The sequence below is a fragment of the Cyprinodon tularosa genome, unplaced genomic scaffold (assembly GCF_016077235.1).
Source record: "Cyprinodon tularosa strain WSP-4 unplaced genomic scaffold, ASM1607723v1 ctg1398, whole genome shotgun sequence".
In the NCBI taxonomy this organism is placed as follows: Eukaryota; Metazoa; Chordata; class Actinopteri; order Cyprinodontiformes; family Cyprinodontidae; genus Cyprinodon; species Cyprinodon tularosa.
Window position 1 is genome coordinate 17,991 of NW_024038219.1, and position 12,717 is coordinate 30,707.

A 12,717-nucleotide genomic window follows, 5' to 3' on the forward strand; every position below is an offset into this window, starting at 1 on the left:
AACACTCAGTTTACATTCAGCTCTGCTCCTGGTGTCATTATCCCTCATTCTTCTCACCTGTGCAGCTCTGCATCTTCTCATCAGTGCTCATGCTTACCACCTGCTCCTCTGCCTATTTAACCAGACCTCATACCAGAGTGAGTAGATGTCTAGCGTTCCTTCCATGCCGGATTGACCTTGCTTTTGCCTCACAGATTCCATTAAATATATCCTGTCCAAGCCAAACTATTCTGAGCTTTTTCATTTCTGGACACTGACCTGGTTTTTGCCTTCTGACTTAAGATTCTCGCCTTTCCCCTCAGATACCTCCTGATTTAAACTCCTCAGCTCAAACCTGGTTCTGTCCCATGACCAACTACTGTAGTTCTGTTTTTTCTCTTCAGACTCCAAGAAAAGAATCTCCATCTAAGTGAGTTAACTTTTTTTTCTTCTGCCCAGTTATTTTATTTTTTTTTTGCTCAGTTCACTTTGATATACAACCCAGCCACTAACTACATCCCTGTTCCTGCTTATTGGGTCCCTGTTCACTTTGTACACTTTAATAAATTTGTTAAAAGTTATTGTGTCTAAATATTGGACCCTCGGTCTGCAACGTTACAAAATGGTTACAACCTGGAAACATGTATAAATAATTAGAAATGTATGTCAAAAATGGCTTTGAGATGAATTAATGAACAGAAAGAAAAATTAGAAATTGAATTTTATTGATGATAAAATAAAAAATACTTTATTGAACTTCAGTTATTTTTGATCTGGAACATGTAGAAAATGTTAATTTCTACATTTGAATTTTTTTTATATGCATGAAAGGTTGAATTTTTTTATATGCAGATTTTTTTAACACTTAAAAATTAAACTGAAAAATAAGTATTGAAAATGTAATCACTTTGAAAAAGTAATGTGAATTTTTAGCTTGAAGAGAAAATAAATAACATTTCAACTGTGTAGAAATAATGACAATAAATTTTTTTTTAGGCCAAAATGTGTTCTGATTATGTTTTAATACTGAAACAGTAAGTACAAACATACAACATTTAAATTTCAGTGGCATTTTTAATTCAAATCCCAGCGACACAGATTTACTACCATATGTTTATATTAAAATTATTCCACACTGAGAGAAGAGCTGCTCAAATTTTAACTAAAATAAACTCCCTGTAAGACAAGAACTCTCTATTTATTGTCAGTTAAGGAGGTTATTTTCATAAGCTAACACATGCAGAGCAAACCTGGGACTAAAGGGAGATTAACTGCTATGCAGTGTCATGGAAATGCACAGCTTCATCTGAAGCTTTCCTAACCGAATCCCTGATAGGAGCTGTATAAATAGATCCCTCAGCACCTCTGGGTCTTGCTTAGACCTTTATTAATTTTACTATTCTCTTGGTGCCTCTGGCCTGTAAGTTCAAAGACCTTCGAGAGACTTTAAATATCAACTGTGAGACAGGAAGGAAACTACACAAATAAATAATGTAAATATGCAGTCCACATCCAAAAGAAACTTTCATACACAAACACAAAAGGGAGGTGTGGGAAATTGCAATGTTCTCCATTTAAAGTAAAACAACCAGATCAAAGAAAACATAATCATAAAAAGTCACTATCCAGCATTAGACTTCAAAACATCCATCATCATGTGACATGAGAGGACTGAAAGATGTCATCAAAAGTCCCAGTAAATGCACTGAGGAGGTCCGCACTCACCTGTCAATGCTGATAGCGCACAGGTTGAGTATACTGGCAGTGCACATCATGACATCCAGCGTGACGAAGATGTTACAGTAGAGTCTGCTGAAAAGCCAGGCGCCGCCAACCACCTGCACAGGACAGACAGGCTGATTAACAGAGCCCGCATTTCTCTTCCTCTCCATCACCATGACGCACGGGTGAGTGCATTTCGTCGTGCAGGTGACAGAAGGCAGAGGGATTGGAAAAATGAACACACAAATGCAGGGTGTATCTTACGCACAAGCAAGCAGAAAAAACAAGCCATGGCTGCATTGTTTTGTTTCATATTTACTCACATACTCTTAAAATATATATTAGTATATAAATAAGTTTATTAAAACGAAAATGAAAGAAAAACAATCTAATGCGAGCTAAAACAATAGGGTGTGCAGTTGTATTCAGCCAAGATTTTAAAAAATGTCTTATTTCCTGATATTTTTTCCATAAAAGCTAGCTTTGTGTTTTGGAATAATAATACTTTTGATATCATCAAACTGTTTCACCCCAACTGTGGATAGCTTGATCATCTTCTATTACCATGGGCCTCACAGATGATTCACAGATTAATGCTCACCTTAACAGGCCCAGTCAATTTACGTGGATAGTGATGTCTTAGGAAATTTGGAAATGTGCGTCACACGCAGCGCCGTGTGCAGTGCCCTAGTGCTTGTAAATGTAATGGTCCAATGAAGGTAATTTAAAAAACAGGACATACAGACATGTCCTGGGAAATACGGACGTTTGGTCACCCTATTACTAACTATCAAATGCAAATAATGTAGTTCCAGTGCAACTTCTCTATTGCACACACTAAAAAAGGGGCAGGTTCTTGGTGCCCAATGTGAGAGTGCCCTTTAACAATAAATATTGAATATGTATAGAGATTTCATAATACACAAATACATTTTATCAAGTCAGTAAAGCTGGCCCTGCACCATGACAGTGATGTCACAGCTTACAGGTCCGTCATAAAACAAACTTCACTTTATAAACATTTTGTGACAGTCATATGTGTCCTGAAGCCTTTGCAAATAAAAATGTAAATCTTTCTCACTTCCTTTGTCCAACTTTTATCTAGTGTGTGCTCAAAATGCTCAGTTGCAAAAAAATCATGCCCTTTAAGACATCATGTGGGGGGGCGCTTCATCTAGCAGGCACAATATTTCTACCACTGACTCAAAGCATCCAAGCATATCCAAGCAGAACCTTATGGCGACAGTCATAATCATCTGCTGGTGAAAGCAAATCTGTTGGGCTATCATCTAGCTCTAGGACATCAATTCTGAGAGCTATATTGGGAAAAGCCCCCCTCTCCCCCTTTGTTTTCAGACATGTTGAAAAAATCGTGGTGTTAGTGCACTGGCTGAGGTTGCTAAAGATCGCAAGATGCGCCCCAGAACTACCATCCATGTTTACTGCCATGCATTATGTCCTCTACTGTGCACGCAGGACACTAAAGTGGTATGAATGCAGTTCACACAGGAGATCAGATACAAAACGCCTATTTTAGGAAATATGAACAACCATGCAAAATAATTGCTTTTCACAAAAATATTAGAATTAAGCATTAATGCCTGCAGTATGAACAGAGCTTAAGAGACCTCTGAGACCTTTAAAGAGCAGTTGATTAATAATCAGATTAAATTACACACAGGTGGACTATTTACTAAATAGGTGGTTTCTGAAGGCAGCTGGGTGTACTGTATTTTATTCTGGGGCGTTTCATTAATAATAGAAATTAATGCTAGACTATTTATATTTTTAGATGTATCCCTCACTTCACAAATATACACTATTTTGTGTTTAGCTACAGTATGATCCCTTTGAATATTGTGGTTGTAAAAGGATAATATATAAGATTTAAAGGGGTATGCATACATTTTCTAAGCCGTGGTATTGTAGTGGCCAGTGTAAGCTTTCTATAAAGGTGTTCTTTGATCCTCATGACTCTAAATCTAAATAAGAAAGTTAAAAGGAGGACTCTGACTTAAATTGCTCTCACTGCTTTCCATAAAAGGGGAACACAACACAGGCCAAACCAACAAGACCCTTATCTCCCACATCCCCACTCGGTAATGGCTGTCTGACAGAGACAGATGGGATCCAAACACTATCACCTCATTAACAAATCTCCCAAATCAGAGATGAGAGTGCATACCTTTCTGCACAGGGAGGTGGCAGGCACACATGAGAATACAAACATGCCCATATAACAGTGTAAATAGACAAGAATCTCTCTCTTATTTGCAGTATGAGATTTTGTAGTGCAAGGCCTTTTTTTAAAGTAAAACTAACACAGAGATGATTTTTTTATTTCTCTTTACATCTTTTCCATTTGACTGTTTCTTTCAACTGGTAAAATGCAGTATTATCATCATCAGCATGTCAGGAAAAACACAAAACAGAAAGTGATTTTTTTTTCTCTTACTTAAAAAAAAAAATGATAAATATTAGAAAAACAGGTAAAGTACAGAGAAATATCTATAACAAAAAAATGTATAGGCCTCAAAACAAAACCCCTGTACATCTAGTAAATTACTCAAATACATATACATACTGTATATATGGACTGTGCTACCTTTACCATCTCTCAGGAGTTTGGAGCTCACCGTTTTCCCAATGGCAAGAGACAGAAAAAAAAGAGCTTACAGAAATTGATTCTCACAGTTTATAAATTACACCCTAAATTTTTTACAATCTGTGAGTAGGGTTTTTTTAAAGAGTGCCGAAGGATGTGTAAGGAACATCCTCTCCCTGCCTGTGTGACTTACTGTTGCCGAGTGTATTTCTAATCTGGGGCACCCACACTAGATTTCGCTATGCATGACTGATTTTTTTTTTTTATCATCTTATGTCTCGTTTGATCTTTTATTTTAAAAATCTGACGTGGAGAGTACACTTCCATTGCCTGGTGGTTTATAGAGGCTGCCGTTGCTAAACTTATTTTGGGATTCTTTGAAAAATGTTATAGAAGAACATACCTTATCTGTTAGAGAATGCGGGTGTTTCCAATGTGCTATATTCAGATATACTGATTGAAAGATGTGGGGCAAATCAAAAGGAAAACAAATGTCTGTGAATATTCAGGGTGGATAGCTTTGAAGGCTGGTAGTTACGCCATGATTAGAAATTTTGAGGTGGAGGATTTTTAACTCCCCTCATCAACAGAGGTTAAGGGAGGCTTTTGTGAACCTAATGGGCCAAAGCCTTAAAACTTCAAGCCACTTGCTTCGAGACGGTATCTCAGCAATGCCAGAAGCTTGTGCTGCCTTTCCTGTTGACGCAGGATAACTCGCTACTAAGGCAAATGTGTGGGTATGTTCTATTATAACCTGGACAGGGAGCTATGGTGATTGATTCCTTTAGCTGCGGGGTAATTGTGTAACAGCAGGTACTGTTTTGACAAATAGGAAAATTCAGCTGTAATAACAACCGTTCAGCCACTTTGTCAGTAATGAGACAATCATTGCAAAACAAAAAAAAATCTCACTGGGTTAAGTTCAATTTAAGTGCCAGTATACAGATTAGATTATAAGTGGTGATTTGTAGAGTAATTTGTTATTAATAGATCACCTCACACCTCTGCTGAAAAGCTTTGGGAAGATGCTCCTTTTTTCCCCCCATTCACCTGCACTTTGGTACCTATCACAAAATCTCATCTCCTGCTTTAACAACCATTGTTTCTAAAAGGGCAGCAAACTAAGCTACATTTAATGTCCATAGGGAATCCATGATGTATTGCTAAGAGGAAGATGAGAAATACCAGACAATACAGCTTTCTGTACTTTAAAAACTTTAGAGGCACAATTCACAGACACCATATAGCCTACTCTGACTATTAAGCAAGGATGCAGAAATCAATGGAAATGCTTCTCAAATGATTCAGAAATGACCTGAAAAAAAAGCATGACTTAGTATTTCTCCATAAACACCTGACAAGCATTGATAAGGATTCTCTGCTGATTGCTTGGAATAATGGCAGCTTTATGTTTTCTTATCCATTCAGATATTGAGGGTCCCATTTAGGGCATTCAAAATTTATTTTCACAAGTTTTGTTGAAAATAAATAATAAAAAAAGATATGAATGAAGTAGTGTTGTTATTGTAAAAGTAATTAATGTTGAATTAGTAAAAACATACTTTTTAAAATGGGGATCGATTTAAAGAAACACCTTTTTTCAAACATTTTAAATACAGCGTCATACAGGGAAAACTGTACTGTAAAAATATCTGCTTAAATCCACTTTTAATAATTGTATTTTATCTAAAATAAAACCCACTTATTTCAAACATATAATTTTGTTCTTACGAAGCATAATGTTACATCCCCAAGTTGGATTTCTTTGTTCTTGCATCAAATTAACACCTTGCTCTGTTTAGGCTCTGCCTTTAAGACTGGCTGCTGCTTCCTGAGTCTGTCCAATCAAGATCACCTGAAGACTATTTAAGGCCTGTGAAGCAGTACTTCAGGGCCTCTGAGCCATTTGTCTGCCATACACCTCTGTGTTCCTTGTTGAATCTAACGGGCTGTTAAGTAAACCTGCTTGGATGTTTTTTTGTAGGGGAGAGCTGCCCTTTTGTTTAACCCCAGTTTTCTCCTGTTTATGTGTTGGGTAGGTAGGTTATTTTGTAGGTTTGTATATTTTGGTAACAATAAAAAAAATACCTTGTCAGCATTACTAAATATAAGATTACCAAGTGTGCTAAAATTTGAGGCGATTAATTCAAAATTTAAACACATAGTTGGCTAATAAAATTTAAATCTCAGACTGGTTTAGGTGTGCTATACTGCAACACGACACTGACAGCCTTCTCACTCTTCTGTTCAGCAGAGCCTCAACTTCCTGCTCTTCTATGCTTAATTACAGGAGTTGGAATACTCTTGTGTGAAAGCTGGGTGTCCAGCTGCAGCCAATCTACAATCAAGCTCCAAGAAAAGGCCCCTGCTCTGCACACAGCTTGCTGCAAAATTGTAGCTGGAAATTGACGCTGTTAGTCATGCTTTGACTACATTCTTGGTTTTGCAGCTCTGCTGGCACTTTGATTATTAATCCTTGGTCTTTTTTGTTTGCTGTGTCTCTGCTTAATTTGCTCATTTCTCCATGACCCTGACACTTAGTTGGTATTCATAGTTCATTTCTGAATTCAGATCATACTTTATGTGATTAAAAAAAAACTTTTAATTTACCACTAATAGGTCCAAAGTACTAATTATGCTCTCCTCAGAGCCTTGTAAATGTATTATTGCCCTCTGAGCTTTTTTTTTTTAATATTTTGTCTTTTGTGATGGACCAACAAAAACGAGAGGAAAATTTTGAAACTGAAGGAAAATTAAGGTTTTACTTCATTGTTTTATGAACCAAAAGATATTTAGGTTTGGCACGAACAATTATACAGCCCTCTGGCATACCTGCTTTGTATAATCAGTATTTATTGTAAATACAGCTTTTATATATTTTTATGGTACATCTCTAAGCTTTTCACATAGTTTTGTCACATAATCTCAAACAAATTTAGGTCAAGATTGTTCTATCCCAATAATGTGCTTTGAATAAAAGGATTTTTGAAGCTCTGTTATAGGTTGCTGTACTGATGGATGATGAACTTTACCTCCCTCCAATAGCCTGTCTTCTTAAGCTTCTACAGGTGCTGGTCATAAAATTAGAATATCATGAAAAAGTAGATTGATTTCAGTAATTCCATTTAAAAAGTGAAACTTGTATATTATATTCATACATTACATACAAACTCATATATTTCAGATGTTTATTTTGTTTAATTTTGATGATTACAAATGACAACAAATGAAAATCTCAAATTCATCATATCAGAAAATTAGAATATTACTGAAGACCAATAAAAACAAAGGATTTATAGAAATGTTGGCCAACTGAAAAGTATGAACATGAAAAGTATGAGCATGTACAGCACTCAGTATTTAGTTGGGCCTCCTTTGGCCTGTATTACTGCAGCAATGCGGCGTGGCATGGAGTCGATCAGTCTGTGGCACTGCTCAGGTGTTATGATAGCCCAGGTTGCTCTAATAGTGGCTTTTAGCTCTTCTGAATTGTTGGGTCTGGTGTATTGCATCTTCTTCTTCACAATACCCCATAGATTTTCTATGGGGTTAAGGTCAGGAGAGTTTGCTGGCCAATTAAGAACAGGGATACCATGGTCCTTCAACCAGGTACTGGTAGCTTTGGCACTGTGTGCAGGTGCCAAGTCCTGTTGGAAAATGAAATCTGCATCTCCAAAAAGTTGGTCAGCTGCAGGAAGCATGAAGTGCTCTAAAACTTCCTGGTATCTGGCTGCGTTGACCCTGGACCTCAGAAAACACAATGGACCAACACCAGCAGATGACATGGCACCCCAAACCATCACTGACTGTGGAAAATTTACACTGGACTTCAAGCAACGTGGATGAAGTGCCTCTCTTCTTTTCCTCCAGACTCTGGGACCTTGATTTCCAAAGGAAATGCAAAATTTACTTTCATCAGAGAACATGACTTTGGACCACTCACCAGCAGTCCAGTCCTGTTTCTCTTTAGACGCTTCTGACGCTGTCTGTGGTTCAAGAGTGGCTTGACACAAGGAATGCGACAGCAGAAACCCATGTCTTTCATACGTCTGTGTGTGGTGGTTCTTGAAGCACTCACTCCAGCTGCAGTCCACTCTTTGTGAATCTCCCCCACATTTTTGAAGGGGTTTTGTTTCACAATCCTCTCCAGGGTGCGGTTATCTCTCTTGCCTGTACACTTTTTTCGACCACATCTTTTCCTTCCCTTCGCCTCTCTATTAATGTGCTTGGACACTGAGCTCTGTGAACAGCCAGCCTCTTTAGCGATGACCTTTTGTGTCTTGCCCTCCTTGTGCAAGGTGTCGATGGTCGTCTTTTGGACAACTGTCAAGTCAGCAGTCTTCCCCATGATTGTGTAGCCTATAGAACTAGACTGAAAGACCATTTAAAGGCTTTTGCAGGTGGTTTGAGTTAATTAGCTGATTAGAGTGTGGCACCAGGGGCCATCAATTTTGAACCTTTTCACAATATTCAAATTTTCTGATATGATGAATTTGAGATTTTCATTTGTTGTCATTTGTAATCATCAAAATTAAACAAAATAAACATCTGAAATATATGAGTTTGTATGTAATGTATGAATATAATATACAAGTTTCACTTTTTAAATGGAATTACTGAAATCAATCTACTTTTTCATGATATTCTAATTTTATGACCAGCACCTGTAAATACAGGACAATCCTCCATTATATAGCACCATGAACAGATTCCCTGTTCCTGTTAAACAAAAAAAAGATGTTTTGGTAGAATGAGTCTGCCACTACTATCGTATATACTGGGAATGCGCCTCATTTTCATTTTTTTTGCTAGATGTAACATTTGAAATCTATGCGAAAAACTATGTTGATCTCTTCAGACTGAAGCACCCTATTCCAGATATCTGCTTTGCTTCCTGGCCTGTGACAAACAATAAACAGTTTTGTTTTTTTTTTGTGTGGCTTCTATTCAGTTTTGGCTTTCTACTTGCAACTCTTCGATAAAGGTAATGTTTACCTGTCAACTGTTACCACATCTTCAGTCATGAGATTGCTGGGATTGCTGCAACCTCCATAGATAGAGAAGGTTTTATGATAAACTATTTTTTATATAAACTGATTTATAACAAGGATTGATCTGGGATCTATGTGAGTAAATTTTATTAGAAAGAATAGAATATAATAAATTGGAATATAAATATCCTTCATTGTTCCACAGTGTGGACATCCAGATGGGTCAATGGCAAAGCAATTAGGAAAATGGAAGCCCAGGTACATATAGGACAAATGAATCACAACAAATGAGCAACAAAAAGATCAATTAAAGACCTATCAACATTAAAAGTAAAAAAAACAAGCCCATATACAAGCATAGAGAAAACTGTGCGCAATGCTGCATTGATCCAAACATCTCATATTGAGTGGAAAGGAGCTATATAAATAACAGCATGGTTGTAAACACAGAGTCAAAGGTCTTTTAGAGAGTAGGAGGTACTCAAAAAGAACTCAGTCTACTGAAAAAGGTTAAGTCTGTTCTGACCCTTCCTGTAAAGTACATTAGTGTTGTTACTCAAGCTCAATTTATTGTGAAGTAAAGACCAAGATAGTTCTATTAGTCCAAGATCTCACATCAATTCACTGGATGGTGACCTGTGTGAATCTGGTGCATCTACATCTGCAGAAGTTTACCACCAGTTAATTAAATATGTTTATATAAAAGGACTAAATTGACTATATGCCCTCGTAAATACATTTAAATAGGTTTGTCTTGTTTAGTGCTCCGAAGTGAAATTTTTTTCAGAATTGAAACTTTATAACTGACCTGAACTAAGTACATTACATATAACAAGAGAGAAGATAATTGTGGAGTCTGTGACTAAGGGTTGTATGAAGCCAAATGGTTGCCCTATATTTTATTTAGTATTGGAGAAAATTGCCTGAATACAAACAGACTCAATACTTTTCAGTTAAACGTTGTGGTTTCAACGCTGCATCAACTGAATATGTCGAAGGTGTATTGATGTTTTTCAAAGCTTGTAGTGTCTTTTCACTGGATCTCAGACACTGTTGCAGAAACAGGTTGGCCTAAAAGAAGCTTTGAACCGATCACATTTTCTGGTAGCTTAGTGCTAATTTGTTTCTAAATCTAGATCTCAACAACACCCACTTTTTTAAACAACACACAACTTGTCTTATAAACGACAACACTGAAATAAATGTTTTCACACATCTAATAACAATCCACTGATAGAGTATGTTAACTCAGTGGGAATCAGGAGGTATTTCATTGTGACACTGTTAGATTATGTATGTGAACAATGTGTCAGCAGTAAGGTGTGCTGCATGTCTAACTACAAAGACGCAGCAGGGGCAGAAACAGTTGTCTGGCTGGTTGCAAATAGAAAATTTCAAGGTGAAAAAACTTCCTTATGAAAAAACCTGGGTTTTAATTTAAGCATAAAGATATATTAAAGGGGGTATATATAAAAAAAAATGTGTTGATAACTATGGATCATTCTTTTTGGCATCGACATCTTATAAAAAAAAAAAATACTAATTCAAGCCAGAAAAAAAATAAAAATAACTCTAAAACTCACTAAAACAGATTTAATTAGAAAACCATATTTGGATATTTGCTTTCTCATGAAAAAGATAAGAAATGATCTGATATTTGTACATTTTTCATAAAATGTGTAACAATCAATAAGTTCAGCTTGAAAAATGTGAAGAATTTGAGTTTATTCATTCCACTGGTAGACTTTAACCCTCCTTTTTTGATTTCTCACTGTCCTGATCTCAGCACTGATGCCTGGTCGGATTACTTATTTCATACACCTGCTTAACTCTGCCCAGTTCTCATTACCCGCTCATCTGATCCACCTGCATTAGTCTCTGGGTGTGTTCAATTTTAGAGGCTGCATCCTCCATGAACTTGGTCTACCTGGACTGGGTCTTTTAAGGTCCGTGAAAAGAGCTTTGGCTGTCAAGTCAAACAGGTCAGGAGCCACCGTGCAGCCCAGCACCATCGTCACGAATATCACATTTATAGTCCTCACACTTCAGAGATATTATAATCTGTGCTTAAATGTCAACCAAACCCATTTGCACAGCGACAGAAAAAAACTTTCAGAAAAAAACGTTCAAAAACAAACTATTTTCATTAATTTCAGATGTAATTATTCACATACTTTTATTTTATTAAACTGCACTTAAAACATTCAAAACTGTTCGTTGTCATTTCCCTTTTTCCTCTGAGCACGGAGTAGCTGGCTTGCTTGGACTCGCAATGAATCACGGGATACCCGAGGCTACATAGGATACACCAGACCCGTACTTCAAGCAAAATTAAGCCTTCATTTGCCGGCCACATAACGAGGACCTTTCCAATCCGAACAGACCTCGGCGCCGCGCTATGACATAATCGGCCGATGAATCTTGCATTCGGAGGATGCAGTTGCTGAATTCGAACTCAGTCACCATAGAACCAGCATTCAGACAAGTCATTAGTGCCAGATTATTTCGAGCATTTGGTGAGACTTATTCTTGCGTGCTTGTTATCTGACTACCTGCTCTTGATCGATAACCGATAAAGGCTTTGGCTTCACCCTATCGATTATCCTGCCTATGTTTGTCTGTTCGGTTCTGATCTCCTGCCTGTCCTCCAACCACCAATACATTGGTACCTCTGGGTGCGGATTGAACTATAAGACTACGATAGTGACTCGCACTTTCATGATCATTCACCTCCAGAAAGACCTGGTCCCTAACTTGTAGTCTCCACCCACAGAGGTTCCTACCGTCCTTAGCTCAGTCGCCACTTACTCCGAATCTGTTGTCAATAAACGCTCTGAAACATTTAACTGTTTGTCCGCCTTAAATACTGGATCATTCAGTGATTTGTTTGACACTCACGAATTGAGATTCTTATACGTGCCTACGTGTCTGAAGGACAACTCTCTGACATCTAAAACTTACAACAATATTTTTTCTTTGACATAACTTTGATTGAAAAAGCCTTTCATCTTTCTATTGAACAATCTCTTGATAGGAATAATGAGCCACTTTGGCCCCCCACTGCAGCTGACTGTATACTGAAAAATGACTCTTTCACCATTATGTATCAGAATGACGTAGAAACTCTGTCTATGTGTCTTTCCTATTAAGAACCAAAATTCATATTTTGCTCATCATAGATCCAGAACACATTTCTGAACAGTTTTCAACTTCACCCACACGTTCTTTAGTAAACTGCTGCGGGCAGCATTGATCTCTTTTTGAGAGCGTAGCTTTCTCATTATAGCCTTATGCTCACCAGTTTCACTAACTGCAAGATGGTAGACTCATAAGAACAATAACTGGTTAATATTCGAGACACTAGGTGGTATGCAAATCACCCTGACTTAAGATTGCATTGCATTGCATGGTATTAAAAAA

At 37.3% G+C, this 12,717-nt stretch overlaps 1 protein-coding gene across 1 annotated transcript in view; it reads right to left on the reverse strand.

Annotated features, from left to right (window-relative positions):
- The window catches only part of LOC119778832 (D(3) dopamine receptor-like), a gene marked incomplete at its 3' end in the record, with an annotated part of 37,780 nt that overhangs the window by 12,353 nt on the left and 12,710 nt on the right, over positions 1-12,717 (reverse strand). The window contains exon 3 of the mRNA XM_038278219.1: positions 1,705-1,817. Coding sequence (XP_038134147.1) covers positions 1,705-1,817 — 113 coding nt within the window. The remainder of the gene's footprint in view (positions 1-1,704; positions 1,818-12,717) is intronic.